This window comes from Martes martes (assembly GCF_963455335.1).
Source record: "Martes martes genome assembly, chromosome: 12".
In the NCBI taxonomy this organism is placed as follows: Eukaryota; Metazoa; Chordata; class Mammalia; order Carnivora; family Mustelidae; genus Martes; species Martes martes.
This window is the reverse complement of record NC_137900.1, coordinates 75,709,467-75,731,499: the sequence shown is the minus strand read 5'-3', so window position 1 is coordinate 75,731,499 and position 22,033 is coordinate 75,709,467. Positions and strand designations below refer to the sequence as shown.

The window sequence follows — 22,033 nt, the reverse complement described above, 5'->3', positions numbered from 1 at the left end:
CCGGCCTCACCCTGTCTCTACCCTGCCTTTCTGTGCCCTCGTTCAGAACCCCAGTGCCAGGGATCCAGCAGAGAACAGCACACACAACGCTTGCCTTCATGGAGCTTACATTCTAGAAAGGAGGCCGATATCGCAAAGGAAAATATATTAATGTATGGGGAATATAGCTGTGTGTAATGCTGAGTGGAAGAGGAAAAAGAAAATAGGACGGGAGGCTATAAAGGGCCAAGGGTTTGGGGGAGAGTGGAATTGTACCTAAAGCAGCCAGGAAGGGTCTCGATGAGATGATGATTTTAATTAGACATGAAATATATTTTTCTCATATGCTTTTTTTTTTAATGTAGAGAGGAAGAATGACCCCATTTCCTTAACAAATAAATTGCAGAAATGGTGAGGGATTTTTTTAAATACTTAAGAAACATATCAAGTGAAGTATGGATTTACATGGGTCATGATTTCAAAAAATACCTATAAAAACAGCATCTGCGACAACTGGGGAAAGAGATGGTAACTGGATATTTTAGGGGCGATAATACACTTGTACTTTAGAGCTATGTACTAAATATTTTTGTACGAAGTGATCTGATGCCTGGGATTTGCTTTAAAATAACCCAGGGTGTGGGGGTTCGGAGCAGGTGGGAGCAGAGTTGGAACAGGGTGGACCCTGAGTGGGTAACTGCTGGAGCCAGCTGATGGGTACGTGGGGGCCTGTGATACCTCTATTCTACTTTTGGACAGTTTGATGTTTCCATAATAAAAAGTTAAACAGTGGAAACATAATACCGGTCACCCAAACTATTAATAACAAGCTAATAATAACCACTGAACTACAATGACACCAGCGTGTGGAAGTTAAATCACAGATATGTTCCATGGTTTGGCTTTCAATCTCTGTTACTGGCTTTCTTCCAAGAAAATACCACCATAGGGACGCCTGGGTGGCTCAGTTGGTTAAGCCGCTGCCTTCGGCTCGGGTCATGATCCCAGGGTCCTGGGATCGAGTCCCGCATCGGGTTCCTTGCTTGGCAGGGAGCCTGCTTCTCTCGCTGCCTCTGCCTGCCTCTCTGCCTGCTTATGTGTACTCTCTCTCTTAAAAAAAAAAACAAACCCACCATAGTCAGAATCAACTGGAAGCCTCAACATTCCCTCTCCAGCCCCAGAGCTTATGCTCACATCTTCCATCAGTGAGACTGTGAGCTCACAAACTTATAGGATGAGGAAGAGGTAGTTGCCAAGACAGCCCCCGGTGCAAAAGGTCAGCAGCTACCAAAAAGCCACCTCGAGTCTGGAAGGTTTTTAAGAGTCAAATCTTTTTTGTAAGAGGGACAATACGATGTAGGCTTGAGGAAGTAGATGAGGGGAGCAGGAACAGCTCACCCATGCGTAGAAGACTGTAGAACAGAATGGTTCCTCTTCTGATATGTCAGGGGCTGATGACCCAAAAGACCCAAGGGGGATTCATGGAGAATTCTGAGTGTTCAGTAACAAAGATGCTCAGATGGGAATAAAAATCAAATACCCAACATAGCACTGTGGCTGGTTTTGGAGTGGTCCCCTAGGCCAGTATTTCCCTGTAGAAAGGAACATGAGTCTTGGTCCTAGTGACATAATTTCTGATTAAATGATTGAACTTAGGTTGTCCCTTTTGACGTGAGCTTTTTACACCTTCATTCTATTGAAAATGGACCACCTATGAGTTAAATGTTCTAGGGCGATGTGGGTAATATTAAAACCACACATTTCCCTCTAGTTCGAAAAGATACTTATTACAGGAAATCTGGAAAATAAAGAAAAACATACAAGAGGGGCAAAATCTCATCTTCTAGGCACAACCAGTACACCTTATGTCTTCTATGTTTTTCTCTTGAGTAGACTTCTTTGATGTTTCCCATTTCTGTGTCTCCCCTTCCTGGCAGTCTGTTATTTAGATGTTGGATACTGAGGTCTGATCCTCTCATTTTCATATTTTTTTTCTCTCAAATTCTCCATCTATCTCTTTGTCTCACTTTACATGTGATTTCCTTAACTTTTTCTTCTCTTTTAATTTTTTTTTTCATTTCTATCATGGTTTTAATTGCCACGATCTCTTTGTTCTCTAGATACCAAAAAAGTCTTCTTTTACGGTTGTGACATATCTTTCTAAAGATATTAATGATTTTTTTTTCCTGGAGATTTTCTTCTCCCTCAAGGATGTTTCATTGAGTATATGTTTTTTCTTTGTTTTAACTTAATATTCATATTAGAATCTTCTCTTAAATATTCAGAGAACTTGTCTGCCCACTCATCCAAGGAAACAGTAAAAAAACCGATTGAAAGCTCTCCATACATCGAGGGCTGTTGACAATTCTCTACAGGGACCCTGCTGGGTCCTTTCATTGAGGATCCTTCCTTCACTATCAGTATCTTCAAGTCTCTTCTCTTGGCCTGTTTAGATGCTTATAGAAAAGGCTCTTCTGACCCTTACAGGGAAGATATAAGACTGAGAGCCAAGCAGAGAAAGATGACTGGGAGTCTCCGCATTTGGTAATCTTTTACTTAGCATCCTGACTTTAGGATTTTAGCCCCCCGCCTCAACTGTGCCTGGGGTCCCTCGGTCCAGAGACCTTCTGTTTTACCCCTCCAGAGAATGTGCCTCCAGTTCTGCCAGAGGACAGAAGGGACAGTGGCCCCTGTGTGAGGAGGGAAGTCGGAACTGGAAGCTCTAACTTCTTCGTAAGTAGATTCCTGACTCATTTTCCTCTTCAGCTCTCTCTTGCCCCCATCCCAGAGGCACTTGGTGCTGCCAATTCTCCACTTTTTTGAAGGGTCCCACAGTGTAAACCAGGTGGTCTCTGAGTTCCTTCCCCCACAGTCAGCTTCAAAGGCAGTGTTTTGAGTCACCTAAGTCCCTTTTCACCACTCGGTTTGCTTTCCAGTCCCCACTGTACTGCTACTATTTCCTCTCCTGCTGCTCTTTATCTTTGCAGGAGGAGACTTCAAACAAATGACCAAACAAACCACTCTAGTGTCATCTTGGTGCATTTCATGAAAAAGTTTATATATTTAGTCTGCCACCACCGAGAATCTCAAATTGCTAATTTTTATATATTTGTCTAACTTTTTAAAAAATTTGAGATCACGCACATGTCTATATTCTGCTTCTTCATTTTTCCAGAAATTACGTCCTCAATCTATTAAGTACTTTTGTTTAGAAAAGAAGACCTTTTTTTCCTCCCCCTCTACTCAATCTTCCAGAAAATCTCTGACTCGGGGGCTCCTGGCTGGCTCCGTCAGTGAAGCATCTGCCTTCGCCTCAGGTCTTGATCTAAGGGTCCTGGGATTGAGCTCTGAGTCGGGCTCCCTGCTCTGTGGGGAGTCTGCTTCTCCCTCTCCCTCTGCCCCTCTATCCCCCACCCCGTACTTTCTCTCTCTCTCTCAAATAAATAAATAAATAAATAAATAAATCTATCTTTAAAAAAGGAAAGAAGAAATAAAATCTGTTTTTGTTTCCAAAGGAACTAGACGTGGCCAACCTGAAGCTTAGTCATTCGACTCCTTAGCGCCACCGTGTGGCCCACAGGGGGAAAGGTGGGCAGGCTGGGAAAAAAGTGGCAAATTGACATCTGGAAATAGCTATCTGGGAACACTGTTCAAAGTACCTCCAACTCAAAGACAAACTAAGTCTTTAAAACCAGACTTCTGAATCCACACCTCACACCTCTAACCACAATCACCAGTGACCTCCATATTATTAAATACAACAGTCACTGTGGATCATGCTCCTTTAAAAACATTTCTCTTGGCTTCCTCTACTTTCTTCCTCCTGCTACACTACCAGTCCTTCTGAGTCTCCTCTTCTGCTTGTTCCTCCTCCTAGTTAGGTCATAGGCCACTAAATATGGTCATGCCTCTGAGCCAGGCCGGTTACCCGGATCTCCTCTCACTAGATGGTCCACTCCCCTCCCACAGAGTTAAACGCCACCTATATGCAAACAACTCCCAAATTTCTATTCCCGCTCTGAACTAAACTCATAACCAGTTGCCATGACAGCTCTACTTTAATGACCAGCAGGCATTTTTGAACTCAGTACAGCCAAAAAAACTGAATCCCAACTGCCCAATCTGTTCTTCCCTGAACTTCCCCATCCTAACGAAAGCAACCACTATCCAGCCAGTCGCTGAAGCCGGAAACCCAGGAGTCATCACCAATCCCTCCTTTTCTGACTTCACATTAATATGGCAGCAAGTCTGGCCGGCCCTTCATCCAAAATCTACCCTAATCCACCACTGCAGCCCAAGCTCTACCACACAGTTATCTGCCATGTGGCTCCCTGTGACGGTCTCCCTAAGTATCTCCCTTCCTCCACTCTCAGGCCCTACGTTCTCCAGTCTCCACGTTGTTGTAGCACTAGCCATCTTCTTAAAGTGAAAACTGTATCTTGTCATTCCCCTGCATAAACCCAAATGCCTTCCCTTTTGTGTTCCTAAGACTAAAACCCAGACTCTTACCAACCATGGCCTTTAAGATGCTACTACTATGTTATGTCTGTGCCCCTACCTATCTCCCTGACCTCACCTCTTCCAGTTTGCTCCCCTTGCTTGCTGGACTCCACTCACAGAGGCACCTTTTTTTTAAAATTTTTATTATTAACATATAATGTATTATTAGCCCCAGGGGTACAGGTCTGTGAATCCACAGGCACCTTTCTGATCTGCAAAGACACCAAGCTCATTTCCACTTTAAACCTTGGCACTGGCACTTCCCTATGCCTCAAATGCTCAATCCTCTGATCCTTGCACAGATAACGCCTATATTTTTTTCAAGGCTCTAAGCCACCCCCTCTGTGTGGCTTCTCCTTACCACCCTCTTCTGACTCAACCCAGCCTTATCATTCAGCAAAACCTCTGAGATAAGCATGCTCCTAGACTTATAGGTAAACCCATCTCTTAAAAAATTACAAGATATGGGACATGCAGTAGTTATATTTCTGTTAATGTTTCAAATTGGCCACATGTCAAATTCAACTAAATATTTGCTAACCACCTTCTATGAATAAAGCAGTGTGGGAAATAAGGTGGTCCTACTCTAACCTTCTTAAAGCTTCTTCTACTGGTGTCCTGATCATAATGATGCCAGTACTCAAAAGGCATTCCCTGAAATCTGTAAGGATTCTAAGATGTTCTCTCCCAGCCCATCACTATCTTAATTATTTTTTCCCCACACATAGTCTGTAGAATGTGAAATCCCATATAAGGGCTCACATGTACATGTCTTCAGGGCGTTTAACTTGAGGTCTGGGCCTGAGGGTAACTTTGGTACCTCTCCCTGTCACACGCTGTTCACCCTCTCTCCTTGGCATCTTTGAAATACATGACCTCGATCATCTTTCTAGTACAAGCTGTCCTCATTTGTTCACCAAACACGGTCCATGTGTCCCACATGGCCTGATAACACCCTACTTTTTCTGTGCTTTCTTTCTGCCTCCAAAGGGAACAGAGTGTACTCAGCCACAAGTGCATTTAAAGGGAGACAATTTGAGACTCAGCCTCGAAAAACAGGCACTGATCCGGTTTGCTCTTTAGCCAAGAGTAAAGACACAGGTACAAGGTGCCACTCATTCAAACTAGGGCCAACAGAGAAAAGAGTTACTGAGGGGGCTCTATTTCTTCATCTATACAATGAACAAGACAGACAAGGCGATCTAGATCTAGGAGATGAAGTCACTGGCGAGAACTTTTCAAACTCGGAGAGGGCTTCGATGATCTCCACCATCGAATACAGGGCTCAGCTGACCCACAACTACTTCAAATTCCTAAGGTGCAGGCCTCTCGTTTCAAACAATGAGGATGAATAGTCACTTTGGTCCACTCAAGGCCATCATAATGGAGTAGACTGATAAAACGTCACCACCCCAAAACCTCCCCACCAAAACAAAACCAGAAGGACTTGCTCAGTTAGGAAGACCATACCGTAGGTGAGACTGGCCTTCAGCAAACTCTCTACCTTCTATTTCATTTTCATACTGAAGAGCAAAGTCCATCCCACCTATTCCCCAAAACAGAAAGGTGTTTTGGAAATGGAACTGTACGACTCTCTCAGAAGAATAAAATTCAGCTAAGAGATCTTACAAAGGAGCAATATCACAAGACAGAGGCAGGGGAGCCACTTAAGACCCCTATCTCCTGGTGTCTTTAGACCTGGCCACACAGACCTCAACCATCATTAGGGATTTGAAATAGCAGAACGTCAGTCTAGCCTTGCATGGAGAAAATACTTGAGATCATGAAACCAGGCGGTCCTGGCTTTGTCATCAAGTCACTCCTGTCTTCCCCAGACCACTCTGCAGAGACACTTTCCCTTTGGAAAGAATGGGAGTGGGCAGACCTCGTTTCTTTCTAACCATGTTTAGCCCTGCACACCAATGGGGCAGAGCTAGGGTTTCAGAGACCGCCAGTCAACACTTCCTCCTTCCTATGCCCTTCCCAGAAGATACTGTATACACGCCCATTCTCCCAGCCTGATTAACCTGATTAATGTTTGTTCAGGCTTAGTGAACAAGAAACTCAATACATACGCCTCACAAAGGGGGTGAAGAAAGAGAGCAAACACACAAGTGTTTCTCTGATGTAGAACTTCAGTTACTCACATAAGCTTATGCCTCACTGTAGAATAATATTTTAGTAAAGATGTCAGATAAACCTTAGCTAAACGACAATTTCAAATCCTGCTTCAAGTACAAATATATATTAAGTACTAATATACCTGCCACGTGTAAGAACAAAGTAATTGTATCATAATATCCCAAGAGACTGTGTATGCATCAGATTTTCAGTCTGGCAACATTAAGAGAGCATTTTGAATGAAGACTGTGTCTATATAAGAGATAAATTTGGGGCGCCCAGGTGGCTCAGTGGTTAAAGTCTCTGCCTTCAGCTCAGGTCATGATCCCAGAGTCCTGGGATCAAGCCCCGAATCAGGCTCTCTGCTCAGCAGGGAGCCTGTTTCCTCCTCTCTCTCTGCATGCCTCTCTGCCTACTTGTGGTCTCTGTCTGTCAAATAAATAAATAAAATCTTGAAAAAAAAAAAAAAGAGATAAGTTCAAAGACACCCCAGGGAATGTAAAATTTTACTTTTGCTCACAAAAATAGATACTATTAAAATAAGTAAACCAAAATATTCTGGCTCATTTTAAGCAAGTTAGGATGCCTTTTTTTGATATGTAATTGACAGACAACATTATATTAGCTTCAGGTATACAAAATAAAGCTTTATATATATCTTGTGAAACGATCACCATAAGACTAGTTAACATCCATCACCACACATGACTATAAATTTTTCTTTGATAAGAACTTTAAGATCTACTCTCCTAGCAACTTTAGAATATATAATGTAGTATTAACTATAGTCACCATGCTGTGCACGGCATCCCATGACTTACTTATTACTGATAACCAGAAGTTCATACCTTTTGACTCCCCTCACCCATTCCACCCACCCCCAACCCCAACTTGTTTCAGCCACAGAATTAAATATGCCATGTGTGGGTCTCATTAAAAAGCAAAACAAAACAAATAAACCCAATGTAATAGAGGAAAATGAGTAGGAAATTTGTGACAATCAGGAGCCGTGGTTTTCAGCTTCAGTTCCAATAATTACCAATAAAACTGCCTTAGGCTAATGTTGTCACCTGTGAGTTTTATCCTTATCATCACCATAACTACCATCATTTCCACCTTACAGATAAGGAAATTCATACCATTTCCCAGCCCATTGTGAGATCCAGATCCAAGCCTGTCTTTGAAAGTGTTTTATTATCAGCTTTATAGAGTACGCATGAGACAATGATTCATTCTAGCAGGAAAATTTTCCACTGTCCACAATTTAACATGTATCAAGAGCCTTAAAAGGTTCATACCCGGTGAAACAAAATGGAACACAGGTAATGGGTATATGGGAATTGGTCATATTAGTCTCTTTGCTTCTATTATATGTTTGAAATTTTCCATAAGGGTTTTTTTTTAAGTTTTTATAACTAGTTGATTCATTACTTTTTACTCCTTAAGGTGTAGAATATTTTCATATTGCCGTGATTTTTCTCATTTTCCATTTTTACAACCCAAAGTTCTCTGATGAGTTTCTCTCAAGAAATTCTTGTCAATCCTTACCCCGATCCCTCTTAAAGGGGTGCCTTAGATCTGCTCCCAAAACAGAACAGTAAATCAGAGGTGTCCTTTGGGAAACAGGAAGAGGGGCTACTTGGGATGTTCAACGCAGAGCAACATAATCTTTTCTGTTGGTCAGGAAGCCTGACACTTTTCTCTCACGGGTGTCACATTGTAAGAGTCCCTGTAGCTGTCCTCTCAAACAGGTCTAAGGGCAGGCTCGGGTAATTTCTAGTGCAGGCATTATAGTATCTGATCCCATCCTTACTCTGCATTTAGAATGTGGGGTTGGAAATCATTTGTCCTCACAGCTCCTATCTTTTCTTGTCCATTGCTGCTAGATCAAAGCCATCCTGATTCTTATTCCACTGTACATCTCCTCCATCTCCTTCTTTCTTTAAAAGCTTTTAAAATCATATAACTTTCATTCTAAAATTGTTCAGTGATACGTAGTGGGTTGGCTCTCTACATTACTTTTGCTGGGCAATCAGCATGTCTTTTCATTTTATTTTATTTTTAAAGGATTTTATTTATTTATTTGAAAGAGAGAGAATGAGAGACAGAGAGAGAGCATGAGAAGGGGGAGGGTCAGAGTGAGAAGCAGACTTCCTGCTGAGCAGGGAGCCCAATGTGGGACTTGATTCTGGGACTCCAGGACCATGACCTGAGCTGAAGGCAGTCACTTAACCAACTGAGCCACCCAGAAGCCCAGCATGTCTTTTTAACTGAAAACTCACACTCTTCAGCTCTGGAAGATTTTTTTGTATTATTTCTTTCATAAGTTCCTTCCATCAGTCTCTTCTCTTCTCTCAGGGACTCAGACAGAAGCTGAACCTTCAAGAGTAATCCTCTATGTCTCTTACCATTCTTCCACATTTTTAGTATTTTTGCATTTTTGTTCTACTTTCCAACTACTTGGTTTCCTTTTTTTACTTTCCAAGATTTCCTCAACCTCATCTTTCAACTTTACTGTTCAGTTTCATCTCAGCCAATCAGATTTTAACTTTCAAGAGTTCTAATTATCCAAATGTTCTTTTTTCACAGTATCCTGGTCTTGTTTAGTAGATGTTTTACCTCCATGAACTCTTAGCAAACATTAAGAGTTTCCTCCACACTATTTTTCTTCATTTAATTCTCATACTTGGTTCACCGTGTGCTCTATTTATATGCCTGTGAGGTGAGTCCACATGTGTGATCCTGCCCACCCTGGAAGAAGGAAACCTGTATCACGTGCCAACAGGCAACAATAAATTTTTTTCTGGAAGTGACTAAAACAAGGAATGTACCTAAGTGTGCAAGAAGTGAGCCAGCTTACCTTCATAGAGTCAGAGTATAAAATATATTCCCTGAGCACAGGTAGGAAGTCTTCTGTCATGTCGTCTGTCAGCTCTTCCAAGGCCGTCGAGCAGTTGCCAATGCAAGCTGACACGCCCTCCAGGGGCTCGGCCAGCTCCCCCTCTAATGCACTCCACGTGGAGTACACAGGCCCATATTCTCGCAGCTCTACAAGGTACTCTATAAAAGGAGAAGAGAAACTAATTAAGACTTGGTGGGTAGTTAAGACAATCCCTGGTATTACTGACTCAGTAAGAACTGTAGCCAAGAGCTCTCTAGAGCAAGATGTTATTTCCTTGGTCAGTCACTCACCAAAGCATGCTCTCTTTTAAACACAACATTGTTTATCATTTTTTTTAAATCTCTATAAACCCAGCATTTTCTGGTTTCTGATGTTATGAAACATCACCTGACTTCACCCCATAATGGGAATGCAATGCTTCCGGATAATGGGGACCACAGTGCCTTCTAGGGGAAGTGGGAGGAGCTACATCCACTGCATATTCTTCAAAAATACCCACTCACCTACTCATACAGCACAGGGAACAAGGGCAAATGTTGATTTATTTCCCCTCCAAAGAAAATCTAGCCCACAGTTGTCACAAGGATTCTTTTCTTTTTTTTTAAGATTTATTTGTCAAGAAAGAGAGAGAGAGCGCACAGGGGGAGCGGCAGGCAGAGGCAGAAGCAGGCTCCCCGCAGAGCAAGGAGCCCGATGTGGGACCCGATCCCAGGACTCTGGGATCATGACCTGAGCTGAAGATAGATGCTTAGCCAACTGAGTCACCCAGGCATCCCATCACCAGGATTCTTGCCATTACAAAAAACATGTTGTTGCCATTTTTTAGTAACCAACAGATGGCAACTACGGGAGAATCCCTTTCGGTGTGTTTCACATCTTGTACCAGCTGATCACTGACACTGTTCCAGTCTCTCTGGCCTACATGTGTGTAAGAAGACGAAAGGCCCTAATATTCCGGGATACAGAAAAGCAGGTGACAACAAGAGGGCTGGGGAGGGAGTGGTGGCAACAACCCGGAAGGTTCTAGAAAGGTCTCATAACTTCCCAGGTCAGGAAGAGTGGGTCTGAAATGAAGCAGGGGTGGGGCAGGTGAGTCAACTGCAAGTTGAAGATCTCAAAAGAACCACCACTTTGGCAGGCACGGGTCTCTACACTGTCCTTTTAAACCATCTTTCTGCCAGAAAAGGCACCAAAGTTTGTTTTTTAAATTATTGTTCCTATGAATGATGGGAAGTTGACTCAATGTCTTCACTTTTAAAGCTGAAGTTGAGAGAGAGAAGGGAAATGCTTCAGGGCTGAGAAGCGGCTGTACGCCATGGGGAAAGCAAACACAAGGCTGGTGAGCAGGGCAAAGGAGGGAGCACAAAATTATTATCCTCTGGTCACGACGAACCCCTCCCCTCCTTGTGCTCGTGTATTAGTTTTGTAAGCCTGGCCTCATTCCGTCAGGCCAGTGTTTCTGCGGTTGGATTCTGCTGAGCCGAGGGGAATGCCATTCCTGCACACATACTCCCTGGGTGTGATCAGTGTCTGCACGAAGGGCTCACCTATTTCTTCTTTGATGATCCTCTGGGCTATCCGGTCGATGGTTCCCAGTTTGAGCGCAAATGTATCTAAGTAGTCGCCGATAGCTGCGAACTCAAGAGGTCGACTTCTCAGCTTGTAGCCTCCGGTGACGTGCTTGACAGACTCGCCCACTCTGGTCAGCAGGGCCATCCCTTGCTTCTTGTAGGCGTTCAGGTCCTAAGGAGGACACATGAACAGACAATCTCAAGAGGCTCCATCACTCCCACAGCCAGGACTCGGTCAAACCAACTGCTTTGGAAGTTGGTTTGAATCACTTCCACTTCTTGGAAGTGGAAGATTCCGAAAACAGGAGCTGAGTCAGAGGACTAACCATGTACACCACCATCCTCTCCCCTCACCATCGGAAACACCGAAAGCACATGCCTGAACCCTTTCTCCAGAGCCGGACTCCTACCCTTCTAATCTGGCTCACTCACCTGAGTGCATTCTCCTGCAAACTCAGCACTGGTTCTAACATGATGCTTTAAAGTCTCTGACTAGGAGAAGAAGAAAAAAAGAAGTCCCTTACTCTCATACAAAATATCCTAAGTTATCTTTAGGAGGAAAATTCTAGAGCTGAAGTTCATTCCATTCATTTATTTATATCCCAAGCAAAGCCATATAAAGAAAGGAGGGAGAAGAGGGCAGGAAGCAGGAAACAGTGACAGAAAAAGCAAGGCAAGAAAACCCAAGGCAGGGAGAGGTGCTGTAAACAACACAGCACTTTATCCTGAATGTCTTGGTCAGGGCACGCTCGGGAAATCTGCTGAGCTACACGATCCATTGTACCTAAATTTAAAATGCGTATCAGTCTGCCAGGTCCAATGAACGTCCTCCTGTCCTCCCATTCCAGGAGGAATCTACAGCGCCTTCACGTCGTTCGACATCACCTCCTTAATGGGGCCCTCGAAAGTGGTTCTACAGAAGATCGGCATTTGCTCCTTATATCCACCCTCAACACACACAGAACAGGAATTCCTGGTCCGAGCAGGGCACGTCTACAGACAGATAAGGGAACGAGGCACAAGGCCATTGCTTTCTGGTCACCTTGTCTGGTTTAGGGATGGAGCTGAGAAGAGGGAATCAGCCCCCTCCCATTTGACGACCACAATCACAGGCTCTGGTCTCCACGAGTGCCTGAAGGGTAGACCACTCCTGATTTCACTTCCTCTTTCCTTAGGCAGCCGAGGCCTTCACTTTGACTTTTGATTCCACTCTTTCCTAGCTACACCTCGCTGACAAGCAAGGCCCCTGCCCATCAACCATTCCTTCTCCTGCCTGTATCTTCAACGTCTAATCCTTCAGTGGTAATACATACCCAGGGCTCGTCCAGCTTCACAGCAATTTCCTCCGGCTCCCCTCCTTCATTTCTCTTCTTCCTTTCAAAGTCAGGCTACCTGACCTGAGAGAATGTTCTAAAGATTCCATCTCCCCTTCTAGCCTCAAGTACCCTAGATAAGCAAACGTCCCTGTAGACACCTCGCTTTCACAAGACGGTAACGGAAGCCTTGCCATTACTGGCATTGCTTCCACAGTGTTGTTTGGAGCACAGCTAGATCCAAATGGGCTCGCTGGACTGCAGAGGCTCTATTTCAAGTAGAGGCTGACAAGAGAACCCCCCTGTTAACCAAGTCAATACACTGAATGGGGCTACTTGGTATGCCTCTCTCACTGCTGTACCCATTCTGCCAAAGATGAAAACACTGATCTGAATGCAGGCGGTACTAAGCGTCCCCCCGACCTCTCCCAGAATTACTGGCTTCTTCCAAAGACACTCCTGGTTTGTGATAACGTCAGGTTATCACGAGAAGGAGGAATGCTTCTGCCTTCACTGTGGCAGACTATGTCAAGGCCTCACCTAAGAACAGGACCAGGTTACTCAAGGGGTGTTAGAAGATGGGGAACCCAGGGAGGGGGAGATGGGGAGCTCCGGTAGTATCACAGAGCACAGGAGAGCACCATGTTTCAGTTTCACAAGATGAGAAAGTTCTGGAGATTAGTTGTGAATATACTGAATATTAGTTGTGAATATCTTAAAATGGTTAGGATGGTAAATTTTTTACGTATTTTACCACAATCTAAAGGAAAAAAGAAAAAGATGGGGTTATTTAGTACATTCAGTTGAGCAAATAATACTGAACTAGGCTAGGATTTGTTCTGTGTTAGAGCCAACACCCCAGCACTCACTCACGGGAAGTTGGACTGTGGTTAAGACACTGAAGGACTTTTTTTTTTAATCATTTATATGGCCTACAGACAAATACCACACACACACACTTTTCCTCTGTAACCTCCACATAGATTCCTAATGACCTGGTCTACAGCCTGAACCGTGAGTGAGGCACGCTGGACAATCAGATGTATTTTACTCTGTGTTAAGAACTGTATCTGAGGATCTGCTCACCAGGAAATACTTATTTTGAAACAGAACATGAGTTTGATGTTGTTGGGGGGTGGGAATGGGCCTCTAGGAAAAAAGAGATGAATGGGAAGGTCATCAATGGGGCTTACAAAAAATGTCAACAGTGGTTTTAAAAAAAATACTAAAGGACTTTGCCATGTGGTTTCCATTGTCTGGAGAACGACACGCTCCCTAAAATCTTTAACATCAGCTGATAGTATCTGCAAATATTTCTCAATTTTGCCATTCTGAAAAAAGAAAACTGGGAAGTCCTTGAGCCTCAACACCCTTGCCAACATGGAACAGAGCACCCGTGGCCCAAGGATAGGAATGTGATTCATGAAGGTAAACCGACGTGGCTACAAGGAGCTGGCATGAGATTCCGGGCCTGAGATCCCATTTCTGCAGACACTTAGGGCAGAGCGCCTCTGACTTCCTGCCCGTTCTGCCAAACCTGGAGTGCACACAGAAGCCAGTGAGTGACCAACGTGGGTGTGAACACACAGAACCTGGCAACTGTGTGGGACCCAAACGTTTCTCTGGCAAATGCTTGGAAAATGCCCACCCAGTAGGAACGTGGCCATGGGCAAGTAGCTGAGCTTGTCGTGGTGGGGCTGTCTGATACGGAGGGGAAGTGTGGCTTCCAAAGCCATACAGACCCAACCTCAAATCCCCTTGAACATGTACCGACTCCTTGAACTTCAGTTTCCTCATCTGTAAAATGAGTCACCTCTCACAGGGTTCCTGTGAAGAACATCCTCACCAAACCACTCACTAGATATTCTTTCACTCTGTTCCTTCAGCCCACTGTTGGTCAGAGTGGTCTCAATGCACGGAGAAGTGTTAAAGGAAACACTCACCCCTCCTTCCGGCGAGTGAGAATACTCTGTCTTCCCTGCTGCTGCGAAGGGGTGTTTCTCCTGAACGCTACACATGGAAACCATGCTGATGCAAATGCACACCAAAACACAGAGCAATTCAATGACACCCACTGTAGTGGGCCATTCATGAAGGTGGTTTGTGAGAGATCAAAGTAGCTTCCGAGAAAGCCCAAAGAATCCTAATTTGGGGGAGGAATATGAACAATTCTTTTCTTACCTTAGCAGTAAGGAAAACATTGAAGTGTTCATTGAAAGAGAGCACGGGATGGTCTGTAATTCTTTTTAGGAATTTATCCAAAGCTTTTCTTCTGGTCTCCACAAACTCTTCTGAAAAACGATCTACAACACCTTTCACCACAAACTTCTCAGGAAGAGGCTATGAAGATAGGAAGAAAAACATTCAGAGTACTTGATATGATAGTGGAAAGAAAAGCCACAGGCTAGCAAACAATTCTGTCCAAGAACAGACTCCCTATTTGGCTGGAACTTTACTTAGTCATCAGTATAAGCCGTCCTGAAACATATAGGTGGAGTAAATCACAGCTACCCTTCTCAGTTTTATAATAACCCAAGAAGTAAAATGCTAGGGACCAGCCCCTGGAATACAGAAAACAGTCAGTCAGTGTGTATCCAGTAAATCCAATATTGCTCCCTTTGGCAGCACATATACTAAAACTGGAACAATACAGAGATTAGCATGATCCCCGCACAAGGACGAGTGTAAATCCTATGGTCCAGCTATCTGTACATTGCTTAAGGCACATGTGGTATAAAGAGAAAGTCAGGGCCAGAAAGACAGTCTAAGGAAAGAAGGCAGACAACAACAACCACACAAAAATGCATTTAATTGCATTTAAATAGATTTACATTCGAGTATGGGGGAAGAAGTACATTGGGCAAACCCACGTATCTAAAAAATACCTTTTCCAAGCCAATCTTTTGTCTAGGTTTACATTCAAAAGTTATTAAAAATGTAATTTCCTGGGGCGCCTAGGTGGCTCAGTGGGTTGGGCCTCTGCCTTCTGCTCGGGTCATGATCCCAGGGTCATGGGATCGAGCCCCACACCGGGCTCTCTGCTCAGCGGGTAGCCTGCTTCCTCCTCTCTCTCTGCCTACTTGTGATCTCTGTCTGTCAAATAAATAAACAAAATTTTTTAAAAAATGTAATTTCCTTTGCTCCCCTTACTCAAACAAATGTCTCTGTAATGTTGGCTTCAAGGCAATACTGCAGGCAATTTAAAACTACCTGATTACTAAGGGATCTTTGAGCTTTGACCTATTTCCATAGTAGCTTCATTAAATGCTTGATTAAAAGGCCTTCCTCATTACTACCACCAGAGACAGATGGAGAGAGTATCTGCTAGTGTGCAATTTGAACATGTTTGGTGATGAAATATTAAAAGAACATTTACATTAAAAATTGGGCAAACAATTGGTAGATATTTTTCCAAAGATCTACAAATGGCCAACGAGCACCTGAAAAAATGTTCAACGTCATGAGTCATTAGGGAAACACAAACACAAACCACAGTGAGATACCAGTCCACACCCATGAGGATGATCAGAATAAGTGTGTGTGTGTGAGGGGGGGAACAAAGCAAAACAAAGAACAGAACAAGTATAAGTGAGGATGAAACAAGATTTAAGTCCGCAACCTCCTTCAGCCCATATTCTGGCAAGAAAGAGGTCTGTTTCTTTTAATTTTTAAAAGATTTTTATTTATTTATTTGAGAGAGAGAGAAAGAGAACAGGGACAGAGGGAAAGGGAGAAGCAGGCTCCCTACTGAGCAGGGAGCCCGATATGGGGCTCGATCCCAGGACTCTGGGATCATGATCTGAGCCAAATGTAGACGCGCAACTGAATGAGCCACTCAGGGGCCCTGGTTCATTTCCTTTAAATTATAAGCCTTCAAGTGCACACACACGTACACAAAAACAGACACAGGGACGTCACCAACCCAAAGAAATGGAATCCTAAGGTATGTGGAGTGGAGAAACCAAGAAGCAATCCCAATACAGAACCCATTCAAAGATTTGGAGACTGGCTCTATCAAAAGCCCTGGAATGAAGCACTTGGAAGAGCTCTGGAAAGTCAGGACATTTTCCATCTCCAGAAGAGAGACCATGGGCTCACTCTTTCTCCTTCTGACAAGCTGTCTGTCTTTGGTCAAGTTCTACAATCTCCTGGTACCTCAGTTTCTTCTTCGTTTGCAAAAAATAGGTAACAATAGTGCCAGCTTGTCAGGGTTGTCATGACTATTAATTTAGCTACAAGGCTGAACATGCTTTACATAATTCCTGCCACAGAGAAGCACCAACAAAAGTTTGGGGAGGGGTCTGTGCTGTAGGAGGGGCAGCAGCTTTGGGAACTACTAATCTTTGGGGACGGCCATGTCCAGTTACATCTTGAGATGGTGGCAGGGCGCAGAGAAGAGGCTACACTGACAGGTTTTGTTTTGTTTTGTTACCAGATCGGGAGTTCCAGAGGGCATGGTGGAAAGGTGTGGAAATGAAGAAAGAGAGGGGAGCAGAGTCAGGAATAAGATTACAGAGCCCCATGGAGACAACACATCCAACTTAAGACGCCTGGCGGAGCTTACGTCTGGGGAGAATATTAGAAACGGGTCCTGGGTCAGATGCACAGGGCCATCCAGCCTGTTTCGGTCCAGTCAAAAGCACCAGGGAATCTGTCTTAATAGGGTATGGTTGTTCTTTAACATGACTTCTTTGTTCTCATCAGTTCTCCCGTTCCCTTAGGAATTCTCCTTAAATCCTACACTCAACCCCCAGCCTTTCACGTGAAGCACCATCTCTCCGACGGAGGAACCAGGTGTAAGGCGTAAGGGCATCACATACACACTTCCTGACCATTTTGCTTCCTCCACAGAAACCCATCTCCCCTCCATTTCTCAGGTCCCTGTGGACAACATACCCCACCCCCAACACACCACAAGGCTCACTCTTCTGTGTCTTTGCCCCATTAGTTCACTAGCACGCACGTGCTCTCATCAGTTAATCATACCTTCTTTTCCCTGTATTTTCAACATTTCCTCCTCACCCAGCTCTACAAATACGTAGTTGGTTGTCTTTCTACCCAAAAATAATAAACTCAAATATCCCTTGACGTTACATCTTCTTCTCCACTCTTCTTTGGGGCTCACTCAACCTTCCTGAAAGAATCATTTATCTTAACTTCTACTCCTTCTATCGATGTCTCAACCCCCAACCTTCCTCCATCCCAAAACAAAGCTGTCTTGGGTTCTGCCTTCGAATGCTGCATTTCTCTGCCTTGTCCCTACCCACTGCAGACCACTCTTTTAAAGATGGCCGATGGCTTTCTAATGACCAAATCCAGTGGATGTTTTCCTGCTCTTTACTTCATGAGTCCTGGGGAGCATGCTCTGGTTTGCTTATGCTGAACAGGACTTGGGAGGAAAGCCTAATGAGGAAATAAGTGGCGAGGTGTGCCTCATTTAACAGAACAGATAATCTGCTGAAATAGTTACTCATTCTTCAGGCTTAGTACATTGAACTTTATGTTTAATGAATCAGGGAAGCTTGCTAGTTAAAGGAACCCCAGGGTGAATCCTTCTGCAAACAGAATTTCCCTCTAAGCATTATTATGCCCAAATGTACATGGCTTCGGAAATTGTTTCTTCCTATTTCGAGCCTTAAAGGGGACACGCCTCCTCTAGGTGTCACCTTTACAATTACCTTCTGGTTTCTTTATGCATAGGAATCTGGGTTGCTGATGAAATCCGGGCCTCTCTGGACTGTGACTGAGCTAGCTGTTGCAAGTGAAGGGCTCAGCACAGCTCCAAGCACATGGTAGACGCCACACACATGCCAGCTGTTTTTATGACCCTGTAAACACCGAGAACGGAAGGCAGAAGGGGAGTGGACCAAAGGGTAGAATTTCCATACATCTTTGAGGCCAAAATGTTTTTTTTAAAACCCTCTGGGATACATACCTTTTCACACCCACTAGGATGGCTATAAAAGAAAAAAAAAAAAAAAGAAGCAAGTACATGGAGAAATTGGAGCCCTCTTCCATGGTTGGTGAGAATGTAAAATGGTGTGGTCTCTGTGGAAAACAGCTTGGCGGCTCCTTAAAAAATTAAGTGTACGGGGTGCCTGGGTGGCTCTGTGGGTTGAGCCTCTGCCTTTGGCCCAGGTCATGATCTCAGGGTTCTGGGATCAAGCCCCACATCGGGCTCTCTGCTCGGCAGGGAGCCTGCTTCCCCCTCTCTCTCTGCCTGCCTCTCTGCCTACTTGTGATCTCTCTCTCTCTCTCAAATAAATAAATTAAATTAAATAAAAATTAAGTGTAAGATTAGCATAGGATCCAGAATTCCATTCCTTGGCATGCAGCCCAAATAACTGAAAGCAAGTGTTCAAACAAAGACTCGTACAATCAATGTACAAGTAGCATGATTTATAATAGTTGGGTGGGGGAAAGCGGGAATGAGAAGTGACTGCTTCGTGAGTATGGGATTCTTCTGTGGGGGATGAACATATTCTGGAATCCCATAGGGGTGCTGACTGTAAAACATCATGAATGCACCAAAAGCCACGGAGTTGTACACTTCTTAAAATGGCGAATTTTACGTTATTCGAATTTTACCTCAATTTTTTAAAAAAAGCTATGGTGATGGAAGCAAATGTCAGAAAGGAGAGAAGACTCTGTGCTGCCAGCTTTGAGGATGGTGGAAGGGGCCATGAGCCAAGGGAAGTGGGAGCCTCTAGAAGCTGGAAAAGTCAAGGAACCAAGTCCCCCCGGAGCTTCTGTGAGGAATGCAGCACGGGGATATTAATCCACTGAGACCAAGTCTGGACTCCTGACCTCCAGAACATAAAGTGATAAACTTCCGTCGTTCAAATCGCTGTCTAAAAAAAAAAATCTTACCCGGTATGGGGGTTAGGGTATGGATAAGGACAGAGATGAAACAAGACTGGCCACTGGGGATAAATGTTGAAACTGGGCGGTGAGTCCACAGGGCTGGGGCGGGGGGGGGGGGGTGTTCATTGCACTGAATCACTCTACTTCAGTATTTCTGACATTTTCCATTATGAGAAGATTTTTTAAAGAACTATACATGCATGTATATGTTGGAACCTACAAAAAATCCTATTTGTGGGGCGCCTGGGTGGCTCAGCTAAGCATCTGCGTTTGGCTCAGGTCATGATCCTAGAGTCCCGGGATGGAGCCCCACGTCTGGCTCCTGCTCCTCCCTCTCCCTCTGCCCCATCCCACTTGTGTTCTCTCTCTCTCTCTCAAATAAATGAATAAAATCTTTAAAAAATATATTTTAAACGAATCCTACTTGCAAAGTATAAAATAACCCATTAAATATTTCAAGGTTTAACTTTACAAAATACTTACACTTTTATAGCACTTGATACTTTGGTCAAGCACTTTCATATGTATTATATTTCATAATAGTTTAAAAGAAAGTACCTTATAATCTGTGAAACAAAAGCATACTTCCTGTAGATTGTCATGGAAAGCTACTATTTTGGAGTGTGAAATCTGCACAAAGGTTTCCATTGCTCAATCTTGAAATGATCCAACTTCCTCTTGTCAGCATTTAAATTGCTTCTTTAGCAAATATTAATTTGCAATTAATTGCAAATTGCAGTTAAACAAATATTCGGCAACACACCCACTGCATGACAGAAAACTATTTTTCCTATCCTTATCAAACAAACAGGGAATATGGCTCCTAAGAAAAAATAACAAATCAATAGAAGAGCACTATGATTAAAAACCTCCTCTCCATAAAAACCACCATCAAGCCCGGTTTAATTCGAAGTACTTGAAAGTTCACCCAGTGTTCAACTACTTATTAACTTACCTACTGGTAAGCTAAAAGCATGTATATGCCTTTTTTTAAAAACAGTACCAAAAAAGGAGGAATAAACTAGAAAATGAAGTTAGAGTTTTTACTGAATATTTCATATTAAGAGAAACAGCTGTTGCATTACAAATTTCTTATTTATTCCTATGAGCTCACCACTACCCAAAACAAACAGGGTAGATAGGAAATACAAATGCATCCTTCCAACAAACCTTCCTTCACAAAACCTGAAGCAAACAGTAAATTTCCAAGTGCAATTAAACGCCGACAAGTGCAATAAATGTATTTGCTTCATCCCCAAAATCTACATGTGCCCATCAAATCACAAAGCATATCTACTGTTGTAGTGAGGTGTGCCCCAGTAAAAGAAGTAGTGTTAGAACTAACCTCTGGGCCAAAAAATAAATGAAAAAAAACAAAACCCATGTCACAATGAAGATTTGTGGCTCCAGCTATTCGAGGATGAAGTGATATGAGCATTCCCACTTTTCAAATTACAGGGCAATGAAGCAATATAAAAAGAAAAAATATACATATGCTGTAGCCCTGGAAAATATCACAGTGCCGCAGCACACAGAAAATATCAAACAGGCCAGAATCTGTTAAAGGTACAAAGCAGAAAAGACTGAACTGAGAGAAAAGTCAAGCCATACTGACCATCTTGTGATTCTATTCAGGCAAAGGAAAGGGTGGTCTAGGAAGTCAGGGGCTGGGTTTCCCCAGGACAGCCCCAGAAGCTGCCAAGTTAGGAGCCACAGGGGCTGGAAACAGGCCTCAGGATGGCCAATTGGGAGAGGAAAATGAAAGAATGTGGGTCCCTTCCCGAAACCACAGTCTGAGTGACTGTTCACTTAGGACTTCACATGGTTCCACTGAAGCCCAGGTAAGAGGGGCACTTCATTCCACACTCCTAACACAGCAGCAGAATCTGAAAGCTCAGGAATCCTCACATAGTTTTAACCACAGCTGACTTGAGTTGGCAAAAGCCCGATGATGTCTATTAAAGAGGGCACAGATTGCATGGAGCACTGGGTGTTATAATGCAAACAATGAATCACGGAACACGACATCAAAAACTAATGATACACTGTGTGGTGACTAACATAACATAAACAAACACAACGAAATAGGAATTCATTCTCCCAAATGTTCCAACTAATTCAAAAGACTCTAAAGTTCATCTTGAGAAATAAAACATGTGCCAATAGCCAGAAAAGCTCTGGAAACAGAGTATATTGGCAGGTGGAAATGGAGACGGGGACCTTACAACCGGATGTTGAAATGTTCTGTGAAGTTACAGTCATTCAAATCATGAAGGAAGGGCGCCAGATTAGAAAGACCGACGAACCAAGGGTTCAGGGGCAGTTTAGGAATACACAAGTCTAATGCATGATTCGGTCTCATGCACAAACGATGGTAAAGATGATTGATCACTCATAAGTGGTTCTGCAACAACTTACCACCTGAAAAAAGTATAGTCCTCCCATCTCACATCAGAACAAATGCTAGATTTAAATATAAAAAATACAGGTCAACTTCCTTTGCAGATATAGAGTTTTTGCAAAGCAAGACAAAGCAAAAACAATAGAAAACGAAGAGGTAAATCATAAAACTCCAATGTCCAATAAGTTCAGGGGAAGACATTCAGCCTCCCTGGTTAAAGAAAGGAAAGCTTACTGTACAAAAATGAACTCAAAATGGATGAAAGGCTGAAATGTGTGGGCTAAAACTATATAAAAATTTTAGAAGAGGGGCACCTGGCTGGTTCAGTTGGTAGAGCGAGCAACTCTTGATCTCAGGGTCATGAATTCAAGACCCATGTTGG

At 43.4% G+C, this 22,033-nt stretch overlaps 1 protein-coding gene across 1 annotated transcript in view; it reads right to left on the bottom strand.

Moving 5' to 3' along the window:
• The window catches only part of SNX30 (sorting nexin family member 30), a 104,286-nt gene that overhangs the window by 18,274 nt on the left and 63,979 nt on the right, over nt 1-22,033 (bottom strand). The window contains exons 4-6 of the mRNA XM_080819189.1: nt 14,568-14,726; nt 11,050-11,245; nt 9,461-9,660 (exon numbers count right to left, since the gene is read on the bottom strand). Of these exons, the coding sequence (XP_080675315.1) occupies nt 9,461-9,660; nt 11,050-11,245; nt 14,568-14,726 (555 nt within the window). The remainder of the gene's footprint in view (nt 1-9,460; nt 9,661-11,049; nt 11,246-14,567; nt 14,727-22,033) is intronic.